This window comes from Scylla paramamosain, chromosome 8 (genome assembly GCF_035594125.1).
Source record: "Scylla paramamosain isolate STU-SP2022 chromosome 8, ASM3559412v1, whole genome shotgun sequence".
Taxonomy (NCBI): Eukaryota; Metazoa; Arthropoda; class Malacostraca; order Decapoda; family Portunidae; genus Scylla; species Scylla paramamosain.
Window position 1 is genome coordinate 26,437,292 of NC_087158.1, and position 24,032 is coordinate 26,461,323.

General features: G+C 37.7%; 1 protein-coding gene across 14 annotated transcripts in view; it reads right to left on the bottom strand.

Annotated features, from left to right (window-relative positions):
* Positions 1-23,311, bottom strand: part of LOC135103055 (myoneurin-like) — a 33,536-nt gene extending 10,225 nt beyond the window's left edge. The window contains exons 1-8 of one of the 14 annotated variants that reach the window (XM_064008979.1): positions 23,007-23,311; positions 18,241-18,360; positions 14,847-14,925; positions 14,098-14,186; positions 12,321-12,902; positions 11,787-12,026; positions 10,161-10,265; positions 1,435-1,479 (exon numbers count right to left, since the gene is read on the bottom strand). In XM_064008979.1, the coding sequence (XP_063865049.1) occupies positions 1,435-1,479; positions 10,161-10,265; positions 11,787-12,026; positions 12,321-12,902; positions 14,098-14,186; positions 14,847-14,925; positions 18,241-18,360; positions 23,007-23,054 (1,308 nt within the window). In that variant the 5' untranslated portion in view covers positions 23,055-23,311. The other 13 variants (XM_064008989.1, XM_064008977.1, XM_064008984.1 and 10 more) reach the window with 13 other exon arrangements.
* Between the last annotated feature and the right edge of the window lie 721 nt (positions 23,312-24,032).

Genomic DNA, 24,032 nt, shown 5'->3' on the forward strand with positions numbered 1-24,032 from the left:
CATGTATCTGAAGAACCCTCAGCCCCCAAAACCCTAATTCCCAACAAGAACAAGACTGCATTAAATGTAAACACCAGCATAAAAAAAGTACCATCAGCATGTCATCCATGTTATAAGTTTTGCAATTCAGTTCCTAGTGTTCATATATGTTTCCACTCAGATAATAACAAACTTGATTAGTCCTAATAACACTGTAATGTACTGGATATTTCATTGGATGGGCAAGGAAATCAGGAATTATTATTCAGAGTAAAAGCAGAGGGCTATTGAAGATTTTTTGGATCTTGAAGCCTGATATCCTTTAATAAAACTAAAACTTCTAATTAGAAATACAATTTTACAAATAAATGAGGCCAATGTATTAATTCAAATGACATAATTTTATATAAACTTACATATGTCAAAGTAAGTCCATGGAAAATACACTTCAGGAAGCATAACAATCACTCCACCACCTCATCACCTCAGGTAATTATGTACAGAAGTGTAGGAGAGAGAGAGAGAAAAAAAAATGCTCATTGTGTGTTGAAATTTAGAGAATCTTAGACATAATAATAAAATTAGAGATTCTGTCATTCTGGAACTTAATAAAATCCAGCACAAATTGGTTACATGTTTACATAAACAATGTACATGTCTACTATACCAAACAATTCTATGAGAATACTGCTGATTTAATTATATATTAAATATGTTAGTCATATGCTCAAAAAAAAAAAAAAAAAAAAAAAAAAAAAAAAAAAAAAAAAAAAAAAGGCATGTTGTGATTCAACATGTCCTGAGCTTCAACATCTGACCTGCCCAGACCCCTCCAAACTATTTTACTGAGTAAAGTATCAGTACATGGAATACACACTAAAATTACAATGAGCACTATTTGAATCTCTTATGCATCTGAACCCCTGTGTTCATATTTCAAGCACTTAAAAGCATTAGAAAGAATATTTAAAATTATACTATTTTCAAAATAACATATTATTACCCAGTATATTATCTATACTCAGGCACTTGTATTTTATCCAATCCCAGGTACAGGATGAGATCAATGCAAAGAAAAACTTGATTTTAAGACTTATCTTTAGAGACAAAAATATATTAATATAGGCACATTAACTTCTTCTATGTGAATTGTCACCCATGTCACCATTTAGGATAAGTTCTTATAATAAGTGGTCTGCCTTTTATGTTGTTACAATTTTTCAAAAAATAAATAAATACATAAATTAATATATATATATATATACATATATATATATATATATATATATATATATATATATATATATATATATATATATATATATATATATATATATATATATATATATATATATATATATATATATATATATATATATATATATATATATATATATATATATATATATATCACAAATATAGAAGACTGAATATTATAAACTTCAACTTGCTTACCTGTCTCTCTTTGAGAGTGTGAGAAGTGGTGTTCCTCCAGCGTGTCTGTAACATTATCAGTGATCTCAATCCTCTGTGCTGAATCAAGTCTGTTGTTCCTATTTTTTGGCACCAGCCTCACTCATCTTTTCTATTTCTTTTAACAAATGAGATTTTATAAGAAAGGACAAGTCTTTTGCTCTCTTCATATACTCACATATAATATATAAATCATATATCACAATTATAATGAATATTTATGGATGTACTTATTGCAGTGCAATGCTGCATATCCAGCAATTTTCTGCCATTATCTTTTTATACTTGCTGCTCTTCTGAATTTACTAACTGCATGTCTTCTCCCTCTTGTAGCCCATCTGTACAAGACTTTTGTCCATTCTCATGGTTATTCTCATTAGTGCATATCAACCCTTTTTCATCCCTCTCTGGAGCTCCCACCCTGTTTCTGTTTTCCTATAATTTGAACATTACTGCATCAAGAAAAATCTATTAAGACACTTCTGAAACTAAACTTGACCAACTTTTTTCAAAACTTTTTTCTTAATAACTTTTTTTGGGGAGCACCAAGCATGCTTTTTGTTTCTTAATTTTTTTGTGCCCTTGGCTAGTCTCCATAAAAAATAAATTAATTAATCAATAAAAGTAAATAAATAATAAAATAAAATCAAGTAAAAACAATGAATAAAATAAATAAATAAAAAGTAAATAAATAACACTAATTATAAATTTCCATCACCAATTTTAACACATGCACATACTCAAGACACATTAACCATCCTTATTCCCTGTGCCTGTGCATGTGGGGAAGGCAACTCTTCGCTGATCTCCTTCATACCTGAATCAGGTCTCATACATAGGTTTCTCCATAATACAACCCAACAGTAAAGCTGGTTTACTTATGTAACATCATAACAGGCCAACTCCTTATTCTGCACCTAACAAAACCATTTATTTAAGTCAGATGTTGGCAAACCTCTTCCAGAAGTCCATGGAAGCTGCATCTCATACATGTAACATGTGCAACCATTCTTTCTTGTTCCACAGGTATCTAGCATTCTTGTTACACTGTCCATCCATCCTGTTTGAAGTTTTTGCTTTGCCTTACACATATAACATTTTATCCAATTACCCTCTTCATTAAATGTACATGCATCTACAATCACTGCTGTGGTTCCAAGTTTCTTCAGAGTAAATAACAGCCTTTATGGTATTTTTGGAAGCATTAGTACAGAGAGGCTTGCCTCACACTAAAGATGCAGGGTGAAGTTTGACCACTTCAGGGGAGAAGAGGAAGGGTATCTTTTATTAACTACAACCTATATTCTAAATCTTACTAAACTATTTCCAGCTTGAACATATGCACAGACATGGCACCGAGTGTCATGCTCAGGGTCACTATCACTGGACTTACAACTCATTATTTTATGTTTGAAATACAAAAAATAGTGATAAATCCACTAGAGTTTAAATGGCTGGCCCAAGGCATACAGCACAACAGCAACTGGTCAAGTGGAAGGATATGTATTAAGTCCATCTTACTGATTGGTGTGCCATCCTGCCTGTAGCTTAGCAACCTCACCCCTGTGCCCTGGGAACCTTGTATGCACTCTGGTGCATAAAATATACAGCATACTGATCCTTCTGTACACCAGGCACAAAGTCGCTTTTTGCCAGACAATTAAGGCTATCTTTTAGACGAAAGTTATGCGTATCTTGCACAACCCATAACTCAAAACCATCAAAATGGCATGCTCACTCTTTTAGTTCTCCTTAATGTGACCAGTCTAAGCACAGGTGATAACAAAGGCTATATTAGGATCAAATGGTATAATTAAACTTGTGAGGAATGTTGCACATAAACAGTTGCTGGCCAATTTAGCCCAATGCCAACTCAATCCATTGCCAACTCAGTTAATCACCAACTTGGCCCACAATAAAACAATTCAGTCCAAAGATATGAATTAGCATGTCAAGGAATGTTTGATATTTCTTTATTAAACTCTTTTATTAAAGTCTAATTCCTTGGATCCCCATCAAAGGCATGGCCATATACATAAACAATAAAAAATGAGAGCCTAAAATCAGTCAATCATTATACTATAGTAGAACCTCAATTCACGAACCCCCCACATCACGAACAAATTAGTTCACGAACTAGTTCTGCAAACAAATTTTAGCTTGATTCATGAATGATGCTTTGAGGTACATTACCCACAATTCATGAAACCTCATGCTCAGTTGTATGATGGCACACTTGGTGTAAACATTGTGAGAGTGCTGTGTTCAAAAAATTTTTTTTTTCCCCCTTTTCTGTGTTCTTTTAGCCTCCATTATACAACCTAAGGAGAAAAGTGTCAGTGATAGTAGCAGTAAGAAGCCTAAGTGTATTACTATTGAAGTAAAGAAGGAAATTATTGCCAAACATGTAGGCATTAATAGGCCTGCAAGTGGTAACTTGTCTAATTTCTAATATAATATGATCTCTCTCTCTCTCTTTCTGAGTCAACCCTTCAGTTGCCGTAGAAATATGGGACTTGAGTTGGCTTTTTCTGGGTGTAACTATGACACACACACACACACACACACACACACACACACACACACACACACACACACACACACACACACACACACACACACATTTACACCTGGGGTGATTGCAGGGTAGTACATAAGAGGTGAGGATGGGTGAAGGAGGAATAAATGGGGAGGGTCGGGAAGGCAAAGTTATCAGAAAAGAGATTGGAAGGCAGCTGTTTGCGCATGTGGGCGTCTCTCTCTCTCTCTCTCTCTCTCTCTCTCTCTCTCTCTCTCTTTCTCTTTCTCTTTCTTCTCTCTCTCTCCTCTCTCTCTCTCTCTCTCTCTCTCTCTCTCTCTCTCTCTCCTCTCTCTCTCTCTACATAAAAAAGAATTAATAGACACACATTCACTACCTGCATTCATCAGTAATTGAGAGTTGGTTTTTGTTTACCTTTGACACTGATAAGAGGACCTTCCCAGATGCATCAACACACACACACACACACACACACACACACACAGAGAGAGAGAGAGAGAGAGAGAGAGAGGAGAGAGAGAGAGAGAGAGAGAGAGAGAGAGAGAGAGAGAGAGAGAGAGAGAGAGAGAGAGAGAGAGAGAGAGAGAGAGAGAGAGAGAGAGAGAGAGAGAGAGAGAGAGAGAGAGAGAGAGAGAGAGAGAGAGAGGAGAGGAGAGAGAGAGAGAGAGAGAGAGAGAGAGAGAGAGAGAGAGAGGAGAGAGAGAGAGAGGAGAGAGGAGAGAGAGAGGAGAGAGAGAGAGAGAGAGAGAGAGAGAGAGAGAGAGGTAGGGGGTAAGAGGGTAAGAAATGAACCAGGGAGGGGGAACTGTACAACCCCATACAGTCTCCCTTCCCTGGTGGAGGGGTATGGGATCAAGAGAAGGATAGGAGGATGTGGAGGACAAAGGAGGGACCATAGGGTGGGGGGAACTATGATGTAGGCTCTGCCAATGAGACTTCCTCTTTCTGGATGGAGGGTGGGGCATGGTGTAGCTTATTTATGTGATTGGTGGGAACAGGGATGATGGGAGGAGCAACAGAACTTCAAGGACAATATACGGAGTCTTTAGCTAGAATACTAGAGTACAGGATCACTCCACAACAAACGAAACAGACTGTAATTATGACGCCTATGTAGGCATCATCGTATTGAAAGGGTAATAAAGGATATGTATTTCAATTTCATTCTATATTCTTCAATTAAATATGTAAAAAAAATTAATTGCAATTAAATATGTAAAAATACCATATTTCTGAGGCTGTAATGGATTAATCGTATTTACATTAATTTCAATAGGAAAAACTATTTTGGTTAGTGGACAATTTGGTCTTGCAAACCAAGGCCTGGAATAGATTAAGTTTGTGAACCAAGGTTCTACTGCATATTGATGGCAATGTGACAAGAAACCGCTCACAGCAAATCTTCTGCTGATGACTCTTGACCATTGTTGAAATCTTCCCAGAGCTTTACAAGTTATCTATGATAATTTCAATACTTAAACTGCAGCTTTCTTAACACTCTGTCATCAAAGAGGAGGGACATCTGGAAGGATATCAATCTAACTGTGTAGCAGCTTGGCTTGATGAGATGGTAGAAATGGGCTTTAATTTACAATCTGCTTGTTAGGTAAGAGAGCTGGAGCAGGCTAGGAAGTTACAGACATGTTAAGATCAACTCCATTTTGAACTCACTTATCTATGATGTCTGCTGCAGACTAAAAAACATCTTCCACAGCTTTCTTTTTAAAAATGGTGGTAGGTCTACTTTGGTACACTGATGGTGGATGACAATGAGGATTGGGTCCTCTGGTGAACCTGTCATCCTCTTCTTTAATGGTCACATTGCATTTCATATTTTTATTTCTCACTGCACATCGCCAATGCACAGCAGTATGTGTAATTCTTTTTACTGTATATGCATAGCCAAGACTGTCTAATAGCTTATGGTGTCCCCTTTGAGATGATGATAATATTTTTTTGTAAGTGATGCCTTCATAAGTGCAAGCAGACATTTCTTTAGGTTGGGGATCTTCAACTGAGGTTGTGCCAATGTCTAATGTTGTGGTGCATTCCTCTTCTTGTTTGAAGTTTGGATTGCATAAATGACACAACCTGTTGATATCAAGCTCCTCCTTAACTGCAGTCCTGTTCTTATCCTTTGTGACATCATTTTCACGTGTTTCGTACTGCCAGCGACTGCACCCATCACACAGCAGTGTTTCCTGTAGTAAAATTACTAATTGACATTTCATATGGTACCAAAGCCACCTAACTGAATGTTGTCAGTAAAGACACTAATTTTCCATTTATGAAAATTTCTAAAAAGGAAGAAGTGGGAGATCCTGTTTTTCAAGCACACAAGCACAATTCTCTTACCTGTCAGGGATAAAACTAAGCTCAGACACAGCAGGCATTGGCCAAGCATGTTACCACTTCTCACAAAGTCCAACTTCTCTTGATAATTCCAGTTCAGTTATGACTGTAGCCTTGTGTGTGTGTGTGTGTGTGTGTGTGTGTGTGTGTGTGTGTGTGTGTGTGTGTGTGTGTGTGTGTGTGTGTGTGTGTGTGTGTGTACATAATTCATCATGATTGTATCACACTTGATTAACAACTGGTACCCTCCTCAGCCTCCAGGAAATAGTTTAGATCTTCTGGTTATCTATGGATAAGGGTATGACCAAAGACAGACCACAAACTCCATTCCCCTAGCTTAGGAGGAAACAAAACTGTTTATGGCAAGTGAAGACTCCTCTGTAGTTTTTTTTTTTTTTTTTCAGTGTGTGTGTGTGTTTAACTCTTACTTGCAAAATGATGTTTGAACTAGTCTTGCTATTTTTGCATATGCTCCTTCAGTACCAGGCTTTTGGCTATATTTCAAGTTCACTTTAATCACTGGGTGATAGAATTACAAATCTTAGATTTCTTACAGATTGTCAATATTACTAAAACAATTTTAGGAAATTCTTTGGGGAGTCCCCTTCTTCGAAAAGAACAAACATGTTTAACTATAGATGTGGTCCTGCTTCATCCAGGTGTTGGTAGTATTATCTGAACAGCCAAAATCATATTATAACAGCAGGTTTGGGTAAAGTTATGGTCAATGTTAGTACAGCAGATGGACTAAGCTGGTGATCCAAATTGTTCTGAGCTGATGCAACACAAGTATAGAGTCAGTAATCCAAAATGGTTCAAGATGGCAATGGGATAAGTTGGACGAAATTTACAAGAGCACATTTAGTCTAATTGAGTTTCATCCTTAAGACACACACTGAAAGGAAAATTCCTTACATCTTTTTTCTTCTGCTAGAATTCGTCAGGTTTTCTCAAGTACAAGCATTATGAGCCAAAGTGAATGAAAACAAGGCACAAGGATACTTAGATTAATTAAGGTTGATCTTTTGCACCTAAAGTATATCATGCCACTATATCATAAAAATGGAAAAGCAAGCACAAGTACTGCACTAGATACTTAAAAAATAAACAAAAACAAAAATCCTGAGAACATGTCTTTTATATATATACATGTGTGTGTGTGTGTGTGTGTACCATTATGCCAGCATATAAGTTGACATCTGAAGCCTAAAAGTCTCTCCAAAACCAGGGGTTGACTTGTATGCTGAATATAAAATGTGAACCTTTACCTCTGCAGGGCAAACAAGTAAAACTACCTACCTAACACTCCTTGTACACCACTCGCCACAACTCTGGCAGCCCACCACAATTATTTCCTAATGAAACTCAAGTTAGGCGAGTATATTTAACAGAGATTATAACAATTTCAATGATTTAACTCATATGGTATATTAGGTTAGGCTGGTTTACTCTGTGAGATAGAAGAAAAGTGTCCTAGGATTGTCCTAACTATTGGAAAAACAAATTTCTCCATGAAATACAATTGTGGCTGAAAGTAAGAGTGTACCACATGCAAACCTGCCATTCATATCAGTTGATGCACCTTAATACTCATTATACACCACTTTTTGTAATTCTTGCACCCCACCATATTAATTTCCAACTGGAACTCATGTTTGGTAAGTCTATCTGTTAATTCAAGGTCAGTATTAACATTTAATTGCGGTCACAAATATCAAAAGTCAACGAGAAAGTAACTTAGGGATACAAAATGCATGTAGGTGATATGAGGTGATATCAATACCGAGTGTTCATCAGCTGTGTGTACAATATCTTGGCACAGCTTTTCAATCCATTACCGTAACCATTTGACTTTTATGAACTATGTATTTGTTATCTTTAGTTATATGCATAAAAGAGAGAGAGAGAGAGAGAGAGAGAGAGAGAGAGAGAGAGAGAGAGAGAGAGAGAGAGAGAGAGAGAGAGAGAGAGAGAGAGAGAGAGAGAGAGAGAGAGAGAGAGAGAGAGAGAGAGAGAGAGAGAGAGAGAGAGAGAGAGAGAGAGAGAGAGAGAGAGAGAGAGAGTTGTATATAGTCTGAAAATACTAAAATTTTTGGTGAGCCTGTCTCAGCCAGGTCAAAACCATTGTCAAATTCTGTCATTGCTTTCATTATAAATTACACATGTAAATTAAATCTCAAGTGGGCCATTAGGGAAATCTTCCTCCAATATTGGTGGTGACCTGACTCTATCATATTGTAGAACTCAGTTCTTTGCCTAATAATTCATGGCTACTTTCATCTTCCATATTACTCCAGCTTATTTGAAATTTCTGCATACCACAATTTCTACCCATTTACTTCTTTCCTTAGATTAATGATGTTATTAAATTAGAATACAACCTAAGGATAAATATTTACTAATGGTTATTGAAGTTGATCATAAAGGAAGGTTAAGCAACTCCCCCTCTATATGTCAGAGCCCTGGATTTGGGTGGTACTACCAGCTCATCACCTATGCTCAATAAGTATCCCACTCTTAATCAGTGCAAGGAGAGATAGAGTTAAGAATGAGAAAAGGTCTGAATATCTTAATTCTTGTTTTCTTTGTATCTTTAGCTAATTCAAATAATTTATTTGCCTTGGTTCATTTGACAGTAGAGCCAATCTTGCCTTCACAACTTTGCAACTTTCTACTAAATAGATTTTTCATTAGTTCATCTACTTGAACTGAATCACATTTCAGTCAATAGATTAATTTAATGAACCTGCAGTGCATATGTTAATATTAGGTATGCTGTGTTATGATACAAAGTATTACAAACACTAACCAATAAAGCAGTGAAAAAAGAAAACACACACACACACACACACACACACACACACACACACACACACACACACACACACACACACACACACACACACTGTACCATCTCTATTGTTTTAGTAAGAGGATATGCATTCAGGACAACTTGTCATCCTCACACCTCATCTTCAGTCCTATCACATATCTGACACCTGACCCAAAACCCAGAGCCTAATATCTTAATCCTCATCCTCTCTGGCCTTTCATGCTTTGTTCCAACACCACTTTTATCTCCTTTCTCTGCTTTCATCCCAAGAACATTACACTGCCCACTATAATTGGTGATTAAAAAATGTTAGCCATGCAATTCTTGATGTTGTTGTATATTCTATTGCCTTGTGTCTCATGGCTTGTTTGAGAATAAAAGTAGAGGAAGCAGTTCAGGTTGTGAGTCTTTGAAGTTTCAGAATGTTCAGTTGTCACTCAAGGTGACGTGACTGCATTGTGAACAATTTTTCACAACTCAGTATGTCAGTAGAGATTTTTCTTCATTTTAGACCTGCTAGAAGCCCCTTCCCCCAAAAAAGGTTAACCCTGAATGGCTAATAATAAATCCACCTTATATATAATTCCTAAATTACACTTATGTGTGCAAATGATTCATACATTTGTTGTTACAGTAAGAAAATGCAACCAATACAAAGACACCTAAATAAATTGTTAATTATGTAATTATTTCCCATCAAAAGATTTTGTTTATGTAAAAGTTTTAAATTACTTTACAAAGATGAAAAATCAGTTGTGAGTTATGCATTTCCTCATACTTTAAAATATTGAATTAGTACAAAATACAACTGTGGAGGATATTTTCATCTTTATCAATTAACATAACCATTTTGATGTGATGCATCATTAGTGCTAAAACATGCGAAGATAAGGCTAAGGAGATTTTGAGATTTATTTCCACCAAGCAATATTATCATTTTTTATCCTCCACAGAAGTACTTAAAGCTCCTCAAAATAAACTTACCCGTTTCTGCGTTGGCTGAGGTGAGGTGAAACCAAAGAACTGGTTATCTGATGCTAGGTTTGTCTTTGATGCAGGTAGGGCACTCAGAGGCTCACTACCAAACCACTGAAAAAGTCATTATCTTACATGTACTCATTGCTGGGAATAGGTCAGACACTTCAATAATGCACAAGGAATTATTAGGTAAAAAAGAGAACATAGAATAGTAGGATATGGAGAGAAAAAGGTACTTTCAGAAAGAAATGACAGCATACACAGTGCGGTACTTGACATACGACATATCTGACTTATGACCAAAAGGATATCCAACAAAAAAATAAAGTAATATAATATACAAAGTAAATAAAAATTAATAAACAGACAAATAAGTAAATAAGTAAATTTTCTTGTTTTGCTTACAAGAACTAACTTGGCATACAACCACATCACAGTTGCCAGGCAATGGAGTGAACTTTTCCTGCCTACTCCCTGATGCTTCACATATTCATGGCACCATCCAATGTCCACTACAGTGCCCAGCCTATTGTTCTCCTGCACTCAATCAACACTTTTTTCATTGTCTGCATCATCTGCAATCTCAACCACTATTTCAAGTGCACCTTACTTGCCACCGGACAAAAATTTAGAATTTTTGGCGACTTCAAGGGGACATGTAATAACAATTACCTGTCCAAATATGTCCTGGCATATTTGAGTTAAGTACACCACCACCCTTGGTATTCATCTGGCAACACTCTCACCAATTTTCAAAGGAATCACTGCCTTCTAAGTATTTTTAGCAATTTTTTAGTAAAGTGGGTGTGGCCAACGTGATGTATACATCGCACACATCACACAGGTATTTTCCACATTTGTTTTGGTTTAGAATTTTTTTTTTCCATTTCTTTAACTGAAGGATTTGACTGAAGGATTTGTTTATATGGATTTTTCTGCACTTTAAGGTGTCTATTTTTTTTTTTTCTAATGTTCTTATAATGCTTTGGGTTTTTTGAGAATAAAGTCTGGCCATCCAACTATTATTTTGCTTCCAACAGCAATTTTGGAACAGATGGTTGTAAGACAAGTACACCAATGTATTGATAAAATGCTGAGAGTAGAAGAGGATAGGCAGCCTAAAATTGTTGTAGTTGCAATGGAGGAAGCAATGAATGTGTTACAAGCTGAGTGGTGAGACATTCATCATGAAATATGAGTGCAGGAAATGGTTTAGATGAAATCAAACAAAGATGTAGAACTGAATTCATATTACAGTACTTGTAAAATGGCAGAGTGGCTGCTGTTGAGTAGTTAGCCTGTCTAACTATATATCAAGCTTATTCTTCTTGAATATAAAGAGTGGGTGTGTACTATATAAAAGGTCTAAGCTGTGCCTCATATTACACTATAAAAGGTCTAAGTTCTCATCAAGAGGGTATGAGAAATACTTGCAAGTTCAACATGTACACTGTACACACACACACACACACACACACACACACACACACACACACACACACACACACGTGCAGAGCAATCAGCTAATAGAATGTGCTGACAGACAAAGTTATGTGTGCAAGGAGCATTCATAGCTTAAATATGACAAAATTAACTACACACACACACACACACACACACACACACACTTACAGTTTGCATGCCTGAAGGTCCAGCCACTGTTGTGTTAATTTCCTCAGAATATGATTCCTGTCTGAGGAGTGACTGTAGACCAGGAGGCTGTGTGTGTTTTAAGGCTTCCAGTGAGTCACCTCCAGAAACATCAGACAATCCCCTCTCAATATAAGTCACTCCAGGATCTGCAACACTTGACTCACTGTCTTCTGGTGGCTCTGTCACTTCTTTCTTTATGTAATCTCCACAGTTGGAATCCTGAAAAGAGTTTAATAACTACACTATTACCAAGTGTTTTCAAGTAAATACAATCTGATTCTCTTTTCGGAATCAGTTGTCACTAAATAAGACAGAAAGGAAATTTACATTTGAAGAACATAATAATGCTAATGAAGTGTCACTACTGTCATCACCACTACTACAAGTATGTACTGTAATACGAAATCTAAACATTTCTCAAAATACTTAAGTGCTGGTAGATATGCAACACTATTTTCTGCAACAAATAAACTTTGAAGAAATATTTAATTCCTACAGTTTTATCACACCCACCTGTGAAGATACCAAAGTCTGTGATTCCAACTCTGCCTCTGCTATAGTTTCTGAGCCTGGATCATATTTTTCCTCAAGTGTAAACTCTACTGAATCCTCCTGATGCTGAGAATTGGATACACTTGCAGGACTTTCCAGAGGGTCAACTTGTGTGAAGTCAGATTCTCTTCTTATTCGTTTGGGCAGAGGATCTTCACTAATTTCACTAGAATTATTCAACTTGGTCCTTGGAGATGGACTGTTCTTCCCACTACTGGAGTCCTGTGACTGTCTTCTGTGATGAGGTGCACTACTGCTCTTTGGAGGTTCATCCGGTACAGCAAGACCTTTGATTTGCAAGAGTTCAGCCACTTTAATTAGTCTTGGAAGGTTTGACTGAGATACCGTCACTGTTCCATCATACATGTAACTTAGAATTGCTTCTAATTCAGCCTGCTGAATGTTGGCTAGCACTATAATGGGATGTTTGCATGGAGTCTGTTCAAAAATGTTGTCAAAGTATTCACTACACGTTGACAGCACCAATTTGTGAACTGCATAGAACTTGCCTTCACAACTCAGAGTTACATCTGCATATCTGTCCTGAAAAGACACACAAGGCCTGAATAATTTATACAATTAAAGAAACTCTAAAGTAAATAGTTTGATGCATAAGTTATATTTATGACTGAAATGTAATTTCCTTGTTATTATATCTCTTGAGTTGAATAATGAATGGTAGCACAAGACCCAACATATAAAGTGAGGCAACTTGAAGAAAATTCTTTGGAGAAAAAATGCAGTTCTATTTGAGTTTAAATTGGCAGACTACTATCAGATGATAGACTAAAATATTGACAAAGTCTCTGCCTTTTAAAAACAATAATGATAAGGATGATATTTACAAAAATAAAGTGATACAAACAATGTATGCACGCCTGACTCTCCGTTTATCTAAATCAACTGAATGGATTTTGGATGCAATTTAAGAGCTCTCCAAATAACTGCACAATTTGAAATTCCTGAGGTGTGAAGACTGAGAATTCAGAAATGACTGGTGGTGCATGGCAGCATGAGTAGCATATTGTTTAAATTCTTGTGCACATCTGTAGTTCATTGATATAAGCTTTCACTTTGAATAATCCCAGTTAAACATGTTATGGCAACCTTCACAGTGGAGTGAGGTAAGAAAAATACTGCTATGAAAATTCCATGATTTAAAGTCTCATCTTTCCCTATGTACTTTTCTTTTCTTTTGGATATGACAGAAGCACTGGCAAAATGAGCTTGTCATGTGTTATCAAACTGAGCAGTGTCATCTTTCATTGCTAAGAAGGCTTATCACCCATTGGTCATCATTGTGCTGCATACTGCCACCAGTTATTCTGCTGACTGTCTTGTCATGATATTCATTATAAGGAGGATATGGAGCAATCATGTGATGAAAGATAAACAAGAATTCTATAGAAACACAATAATTACAACATTAATTATTACTCACTGGAAAGGAAGAACTCTTGCAATATGATTCTTAAGTTAGTTTGCCTTTTGGCTTTGTAGACACTTAAAATTACTAATGGAATGCTTGTAGCAATTTTCTTTCATATACAGAAGTGAAGTAACTAAAACTAATAAGCTGTAATAATTCTAATAAGTGGTCGTTATAAGAATAATAAGAATGTTCTATGTTCAGTCTAATGTACTGATACTGATTCTGAGGCAAGCTTTCTTATTACTAAGCATGCAAAATAATTTTAATTTCTCTTATTAGATAAGTGAATCCTTCACTACTTCAAACCTTGGCTCTGAGTGAGGACAGGGCATGGCAGAATGTGGCACTGTGGTTGTTCCAGGACAGAGAGAGCAACCCATCAGCCATTGTCACACCTAAAATGGCAAACTAAATTAGTCATCTTACACTGAATGTAATCATTCAGTTTCTAAGAGTTAAAAATTATTCTAAATTAACAACTAAAAAAAAAAATTGGGATCAGATATCCAGTGAAATTCAAACTCTTGTCATTACACAGAAACCTATACATTTCTACAACAAAGTCTGGTGGATTATCAGCCTCAGTCATAATATTGGTGACAAAATTCATACACTGAGTCTCCCTGTTATACAGTAATTCCATGAAAATCTTGCTCGGGTAGATAAGCAAATTTGCAATGGCATATTTCATGAAGCAAAGAACCAGTAGCAAGTTTTCCTTCAAGACCACCAAAATATCAATTGCTTCAAGAAACCAGCAGGTGCAGACATACATGAAGCATGTACACCCAGTGGATGTGCAGGCTGCACTGACAAAGGCTATTGAGTTTGAGGCCTTTTTGCACACCACTGGCAGGGCACTGGTGCCTGTCACCACTACTGCTGCACCATGCCACAACCTTTGTTTCCACCATGCGCAAATTCAGCAGGCAATGCCAAGAGGAGCCTGCTGAAGTGTGGCCAGCTGGGCCACAGAAGGAATAGCTGCCAGCAGCTGAAGCATGTGGTAATGATGACTGGTGGCAGGATGCACAATAAGCTGACTCAGACCTCACCCCTGTTATAAGGTGGCTGGAAGCAGGTAAGTGGCTGGGAAAGGAGGAGCTGGCCCCTGAGAGCCCTGCCATGAAGTACCTGTTGGAAGGATTATGCTGGTAGTAACAGTAGTGATGAGGAATAGTCAGGTCAACTATTGTTGTAGTGGGAGAACAGTATTACAGCTGGGGTTGTTGCTAGGCATGACTCTATTGTGAGGCGTGGGGTTATGCTTTCTGGCCCCCTGCTTCTCTGGACATGTGCGGTAAGCCAGGGCATGGGAACTTCTGAATCTCACAGACAGAGAGAAAAAGCAGGCAGTTGTAATAGTCAGTCAGCAACGAGGCTTTGAAGACTACTGACATGAAGCAGGGCAGTGGAGGTAACAGCAGCTAGGAGACAAATCTGGTGCCTGCAGGTCTGAGAAGGCAGTTGTGACTCCCTGGCATGCACACCTGAGGTAAAGGTGGACACACATGGTGACCAGAGTTTGGTATCTGGACATGTAGCAGCCTGTGTGGGGTGCTGTGAAGGCCAGAGGGAGCACTGGCCTGGAGGAAAACTGTGGATGTCACAGCTGGCTGTAGAACCTTCCTGCTGCTGGAGGAACAGAGGATGGAAGAGCCTCTGTGAAGTGTCTGCTGTGTACCTGAGAGCTGATCTGAGGAAGGACTGCATGAGGAAGATGTCCTGTGGCTGTGAGGATTACCACTGTTGGGAAGTGCAGCTGAGAAAGGCTCCTCTGTGTTTAGCCGCAGCTCTTTCGTTATGCTCGGAGATGCGTCTTGTGCTTCTGCCCATGGGTTTGCATTGTGTGTGTTGGGGTGCCAGGTTCTTGTTCTTCTGGTCAGCTGTGCTGAGACTTGTAGTGCCTATATCTACCCTTGTGTGTTCTACATGGATATCTGAGTGACTGCCTGGTGAGTGTGTGGACAGTGTGTGTGTGCCACACTTAAGACTCATGCTCTGCCTGGTGTGAGCTTTGGTACCTGTGGTGTCCTGCTAGACACAAGATAATTGTGCCCTGTTCTCTAGTAAGGCAATATATGGCTGCTGTGCATATAGTCTTAGCATGTCCTTGCCTCGCACTCCACTATGAACTACTACAATCCCTGTGAATTGCTTCCACCTGCATCATGACACCTGATGACAGAGTGAGTCCTGTCCTGACTTCTGTGTTGATTTGCTGCCTGCCCAAAGAGTGTTACTAGTGGCTGGTTGGCTAAGGGTGGCAATGTAAGTGGTGGATGTAGCAACAATGATAACAATAATAATACATACTCGTAAATGGAAAGAAAAGGGGGAGATGAATGAATGACTACTTTAAAACCCAATCCTACAAACAACTGAGAAAATGTTAAAATGAATGTAGATCCTGTAAACTCCTGCAGAATATCATTTGCAATTTTCATTTCCATTTGTACCATGACTTGTCAATCAAAATTTGTCTTACACCTGATTTTCAGCATTATTAGAAAAAACAGTCTAATTGGCTCAAAAAAAAAAAGAGTACACCACTAGGAAGTAAATATTTTTTGTAAGACAATTTTCTTCCGTACACTTTGTTGCAAATTACTCCTTTAGTATTACTGCTGATAAATAACATTTACCCTAGCTCTCTTTCTCTCTTAAGATCAGCAAACTGGAAAAAAAAAACCTGGTAGTGGGGAGGGCTATAAAGCTTAGGGAAATTGTGGGGTAAAAACACATACTTTACTGATGGTGTATATATTAAGTGCATCTGTTACTTACCTACTGCAGAAATAAGTTTTCCCTATCTTTTTTTCCCAACAATTCTGTGTCGCCATTTTATTAGAAATATGGGTTCATTTATCAGCATAGACTTAAGAATAGTGCATTGAAATGCACTGAATACTACTGACTGAGGTTCTTTTATTTTCCTGTGTGGTTTCCTTGTGAGGTTACACACTACTTGACATGCACAATAAATTAATCAACCACACTTATTAAAAGAGTTTGAATCTGGCAACACTGTTTCACATATTCAGCATAAGGGTTTTGCACCTAACTGACCTGATTCTAGACATTCTTTTGATTACTAAGGCAGTTGTAGTTGATCACCTTTTGGTCTTGGCAAGATCAGTCTCTGCCCTCTTTCGGTATTCACCAACATGGTGGTTTTTCCTGGTTGTGGGGACAATTATTTTTCATACATAGCACATCAATTTGAAAATAATGATGCTGCTCAGGAGTTTTTCAGAGCACATGGTGTTCTGCCCGTAGCTATAGAGTGCCCAACTTGCCACCAGCTGTGGATGCAAGTGGCGCTGCACCAACAGCCACGTGGTTCCTAAGACAAAGAAACAGCATTACTGTACCTTCAGTGTTTCTGATTTTAAAGGCACTTCCTGTAAGGTAGGAGGCAGCTGCATGAACACGTTTTAAATGGGATTAGGTTAGGAATGTATCAATCATGCTATTTTGATACCTATGAAATAAAAAAGAGCACTCAGGAGACTCCCTGTATTTTGGAAAATTTCTAAGGATTTCCCTAAACATAGTGAATTTATACTAAGGCTCTGCGACGGCCAAGAGTGCCAATTTCATCTTCTAGGCATCAAAATACAACAAATGATGCATTTCTTATTACTTGATGTCAGAGTGAACATTTTTTCAAAATTTACCCAATTTTCAAGGATAAGATGACCAGTATTCAACCAACTGCATTTTCCTAAATATTATCTTAGATGTACACCATCATACTCTACAACATTGGGAATGTGATTTTTGCATACCTCACTGGATTCTAAGAAACTTTATTTCTCTGAGTTTCCGTGGGAAATCTAATTTCCAAAATAGACACAGGCACTTCCCCAAAAAAATTTCCTAGACCCAATCCTGTAGGATAGGTTATGTTATGAGGCGGGTGGTCGAGAAAAGTGCAATGCCCTGGCTAGATTAGGTTAGATTAGTATCCCTGGAGTGGGGCCAAGGCAGGGCAGCCCCCCAGCTAGGTTATGGGGTTAAGGGGATCATAGTGTAAATCTAAAAATTTACCTTTTCCTATTATACAGTAAAAGACTGTATCACAATGATATTCCTATTATACTCTTCCCCAAATCATACACAAATATAAACCAAAACTCATACATGTATAAAAGGGTAAAAAATGCAAAGCAAAAGCCGACCGCCCACTGAAACCGCCATGGATGTTGAGTATGTATCATATTCATGTGAAAAAAAAAAAATCAGTTGGGATCAGCTATTTTCCAAATTAACCATAAAAGAATTCCATAGGAATCTTTATTACCTGTAACATGGATACCAGGGAGTGAAAATACATGATTTATGTTTTCTTGAGCCATGACTTTCGGCACTGACATACCACTGTGGCAAACAAGAATTGCCAAGGACAATTAACCCTCTATAACAATACAGTATCTTTATATTTACCTTGCAGACACCTTCGGCTTCCGGGCGACGACGAAAGACGAGACTCAGAGATGCTTGTTTACAACGGGCATCACTGCCGCCGTTTTCAGTGTGGCGGAGAGAGTTATGTGCGGCAGGTTTCTAGAATGGATCAGCAGGATAACAAAGAGACTACACAATATCAGGCAGCAGATAGTAGGCAGGGCACATTGACACATGATGAAAGAAAACCTATAAGGATAGGGTATGTGAATGTGAAAGAAAGAGGAGACACCTACCAGGCGAGAAAATGTATGAATTCTGGATGTGCGAATGTGAGAGGATGGGGCATTAGGAAATTCGAGGATGCGTGTAAGGAATTCAGTGAATGGCATTTCGAATTAGTCGGAATGGCCGAGACACACGTGAGGGATGACGTGCAAGTGGATGACGTTATATGATGACTGGAAAGGGAAGGAAAGTTCAGTATAGAATATGAAGAGAAGTAGCCTTTTTGTATAGAAATGAAATAATAATAATAATATCCTATCGAACTGCCATATCCATGCAGACGTTGGCGACCATGGAATGCCACATCTGTCTCCTGTCATTTGCAGTAGACAAGCCGTGAAACGTTCTCTTGTTCTTATTATCCCGTCCATATACATGTACTTCTTTCTTAGTCTGTCTTTTGCCTTCCTACCTGGGATTTTCTTTCCATCAAACTTAAATTTTCAATTCTTCCTCTCCTCATAACATGTCCTAAGTATTTCATCTGTTCCCACATTTACTAATAATTCTCTTCCGATATCCATTCTTAGCACCTCATTTGATATTCTCTCTGTTCAGGAAACTTTCAAGTCTTTGCCAGCACTACATTTCAAAAGGTTCCATTTTTTTTTCTCCATCAGTTTACTAATAGTCCATGTTTCTGACCCATATAATAATACAGACCTGATATGTTTTTACTACTCTTCCTCGTTCTTATTGATAGGTATATATTAGTATATAATATATGAGCGGCACCGTATGTATGTGTGTGTGTGTGTGTGTGTGTGTGTGTGTGTATATATATATATATATATATATATATATATATATATATATATATATATATATATATATATATATATATATATATATATATATATATATATATATATATATATATATATATATATATATATATATATATATATATATATGTGTGTGTGTGTGTGTGTGTGTGTGTACGGTGCCGCCCTCCGGCCCCGGGGACGCACTACGGTGCCGAACTTTGACAACTCCCTACGGTACCGCCCTTTGGCTACTCCCGACGGTGCTGCCCTTTAGCGACGTCCTACGGTGCCGCCCTTTGGAGACGCTATACGGTCCTGCCCTTTGGCAACGCCCTACGGTGCCACCCTTGGTGAGCATTATATTCCTTCGGTGAGAGACTAAAGAATATGATGCCCGGTGTTATCTGTTAAGCAGCCTCCTTATAAAGTCCATGCAATGCTGCTCCTCTTGCCTGAGTGGTCGATGGGTTGCTCTTTCTGATTGGCTGTTCACAGCCAGCATGAGGAGCAGCGCATGCACTATTATAAGGAAGCTGCCATATCACCGAGCACTTTGCCACCAAACCTGCCCAGCAAAACCATGTGGCACATACACAGAATCGCCTGGGATACCTCTCCCCCGGGGGAAATGATTGTAGACGAGATCATACCTCCTTGTAATCACTGCAACAAAAACACAGACATTCCCCTCCTCCACTATATTCTCGAATGTCCCGCAACATTATCCCTGCGACGCAACACTGGAGGCACACCAGGGTCAGGGAGCGCTGCAGCGCGCGAAGCTGCAGCAAATTAGTTTTCGAAACACTGACTGAAGACCTCCTGAAGATCGTGGTGGAGACACCACCCCCCAAGATAACTAGGTAAAAAAAAAAAAAATAAAAAATCCAGAGGGCAAATATATATATATATATATATATATATATATATATATATATATATATATATATATATATATATATATATATATATATATATATATATATATATATTGGTGTTTGCCAAGGGCGGCACCACAGGGCGTCGCAAAAAGGACGGCATCGTAGGGCGTCGCCAAAGGGTGGCACCGAAGAGCGTTGCCAAAGGGCGGCACCAAAGGACAGATCCGTAAGGTGCCTTCAAAGGGTGGCATCGTAGGGCACTGCCAAAAAGGCGACACCGTAGGACGTCGCCAAAGGACGGCACCAAAAAGGCGTCGCTAAAGGGCGGCACCGTAGGGCGTCGCAAAAAGGGCGGCACCAAAAGGCGTCGCTAAAGGACGGCACCGTAGAGCGTCGCCAAAGGGCAGCACCGTAGAGCGTCATCAAAGAGCGTCACCATATGGCGTCGCCAAAGGGCGGCACCGTAAGGCGTCGCCAAAGGGTGGCACCGGAGGGCGTCTCCAAAGAGCGACACAGTAAGGCGTCGCCAAAGGGCGGCACCGGAGGGCGTCTCCAAAGAGCGGCACAGTAAGGCGTCACCAAAGGGCGGCACCGTAGGGCTTGGAATGCACTATACAGATTTGGAATGGACTATAGAGACTTGCAATGCACTATAGAGGCTTGGAATGCACTATAGAGGCTTTGGACACACTATAGAAGACTGGAATAAACTACAGATGATTGGAATGCACTATAGAGGTTTGGAATGCACTATTAGAGATTTATGATGCACTATAGAGGCTTAGAATGCACTATAGAGACTTGGAATGCACTATAGAGGCTTGAAATGCACTATAAAGGCTTGGAATGCCCTATAGATGCTTGGAATGTCCTAAAGATGACTGGAATGCACTATAGAGGCCTAAAATGTCCTATAGATGACTAGAATGCACTATAGAGGCTTGGAATGCACTATGTTTCATGTTTATGTCTTCATATTTTTGTTTCATGTTCAAGTTTCATGTTTCATTTTTTTTTTTTTTTTTTAATGTTTCATGTTCATGTTTTCATGTTCCATGTTTTCATGTGTTCATGTTTCATGTTTATGATTGCATCTTTTTGTTTCATGTTCATGTTCATGCTTTCATGTTTGTATGTTTCATGTTCATGTTTTCATGTTTCAAGTTTCATGTTTTTGTTTCATGTTTCATGATCATGTTTATGTTTTCATGTTTTCAATGTTTCATGTTTAATGTTCATGTTCATATTTTCATGTTCATGTTCATGTGTTCATGTTGTTTTCATGTTTCATGTTTTCATATTCATGTTTTCATGCTTCATGTTTCATGTCCATGTTTTTATGTTTATGTACATGTTTTCATGTTTATGTCCATGTTTTCATGTTTCATGTTCATGTTTTCATGCTTATGTCCATGTTTTCATGTTTCATGTTCATGTTTTCATGTTTTTGTCCATGTTTTCATGTTTCATGTTCATGTTTTCATGTTTATGTCCATGTTTTCATGTTTCATGTTGATATTCATATTTTCATGTTTCATGTTTATGTAATGCAGTAGGGTACATGAAAATGAGCATGGTTCACTCCAATGTAGCATTCATTATGGCAAATGTGCATAATGGTGAATGAAGAACCTATGGAAAAAAAATAATTGGTTCCAGGGAATCGGAAAATAATAAAAGAAATCCACAAAAAAAAAAAAAAATCAAAATGGACACATTTCCACTAATAAATTAGAGATAACACAACAAATATATACAGTACCTTCCAAAGTTTTGTGCCTAGTCCTAAATTCTTACCATCCTCAGTTTCCTGCTGCTTTGACAAATACATTTACCTACTATTGGCGTCACACGTAATACATACAGTAAATCTCACCTGAGTCAGAGCTCTCTCTCTCTCTCTCTCTCTCTCTCTGAAAGTAGGAGCAACCCTAAGGATTGCTAAATAGAATGAGACTGATTAAGAATGAAAATGGAATTATGTATACAAGAGTGGGAAAAGATGAAGTGAAAATGACATAAAATGAATGAGGGAGAGAGAGGGAGCCCGGTTTCACTCCCTTGTCCCTTACCTATGGCAGATAAGGTGGGAGGGGAAATAACAGGGAGGGAGGTTTGAGACAAGACGAAAGAAGGGAGAGGAAAAGAAAAAAGGGAGGAAGGCATAGGCAGCAGATAGGTGAGCAGTGGCTAATACAGCTGGTGAGTTAATCTTGTGAATTTTAGTTTATTTTGATCAGATTTTTACTAAAATTTCTGTGCTCACACTAGTGGTGAGTTCATTATGCCAGTTTTGGTTAGTTATTCTGAGTAGTAGCAGCAGTAGTGCGAGTTTTGTTATAGGAGCAAGAGAGGAGTAGGGCAGGTGTGTGTGATGATCCTATGGTGATTCAATGTTTTATGGTATGGATGGCATGAGGAAGATTAATGCAAAGTTGGAAACACTAGTGTGAGACTGAGAGAGTAGAGTGGGGTAGGCAGTGGCAGCAAGCTTGTTTGCTGATCACACTGTCTTGCTAACATAGTGAAGAGGAACTTCAGATGCATTTATCTATATTCAGTGTCTTGTTATTGATGTATAATCAAACAATCCAGTGGAATAAGCTGAGTGCAGGTGCTGGGTCTATTTCTCTCCAGCATCTTTCCATCAAGGTTATTATGACACTCAACTATGTGAAACCATCTGTCATACAATTTCATATACTGTATGCATAACTGTAACAGCTATTTAAAAACAAGAGATGAACTATATATTTTAAATTTCTTATATTCTTAATCAGAGTAAAAGCTATCAGACTTAAGTAATCCACCATGCAAGTAAAATAGTACAGTGCATATTGTATTAGTAAGACAAGGATGCATAACTTACCTTCAACCACAAAATTCCGAGCAGATTTCTGTATACCACTTCTCTCATACTCTGCCAACGAATCTAAATATTTGCTTTTTTTTTTTATGTAGAGGCTGATTTGATTTAGGTGAAGCCACTGATCTTTACCTTGCTGAACCATAATCTGAAGGCCAAAAGAACAAAAATTATAAGTATTAACACTGTTGCTGCAATTACTGAATCTGTAAATCTATATTTTCTTTTCTCTTCATCCATTACTATTTCATTGGTTGTTCGTATACCTTCATTGAAACAAGTAACAATCATAAGTTTTAGAAAAGACTGCCTCCCATGTTGGTGTTATTGTCATTTATTTATTTATATATTTATTTTATTATTATTATTATTATTATTATTATTATTATTATTATTATTATTATTATTATTATTATTATTATTATTTTTATTTATTTATTTATTTTTTTTTTTTGGTTGGGAAGATCTTCAGACTATGCATAATTAAGGAGAAACTAGTTACAAAAATTGCAGAATACTATGAACAGTCTGTGCATAGGTGAAGAAAACTATTTTCTAGAGAGTAATACCAAGGTTAGGAAATGGAAAATCTCATGGCACATGTTACATTAGTGATGTGGGGAAGGGGACTTTGGAGGTATTGGGGAGAATGGATGAGAGTACTTGGTGGTTAGAACTTTGTCTCAGAATGATCCATAACTACTGCACAGAATTACCATTTCTTCCTTCATTCTGAGTACCAGATGCTTAACACAAAATTGGCTTTGTTAATTTTGTAACAGTTTAGCAAAATATGGTGGTCAAGATTTAATAACAAATAAGTGAAGCCACTTTTTTTCTCAAATTAATCAAACTTGGTTAGAGTTGTCTGTTTTTTTCACTTCATTTATTTTCAAAGATATAAAGCAAATACAGTATGTAAGTGTATAAAATAATTCTCACCATGTAATCTATTATTTTACAACTTCTAATGACATCCCTAAGATCATGAAAACCCTAACTTCAAATTATTGTACTGATGATTGTTTA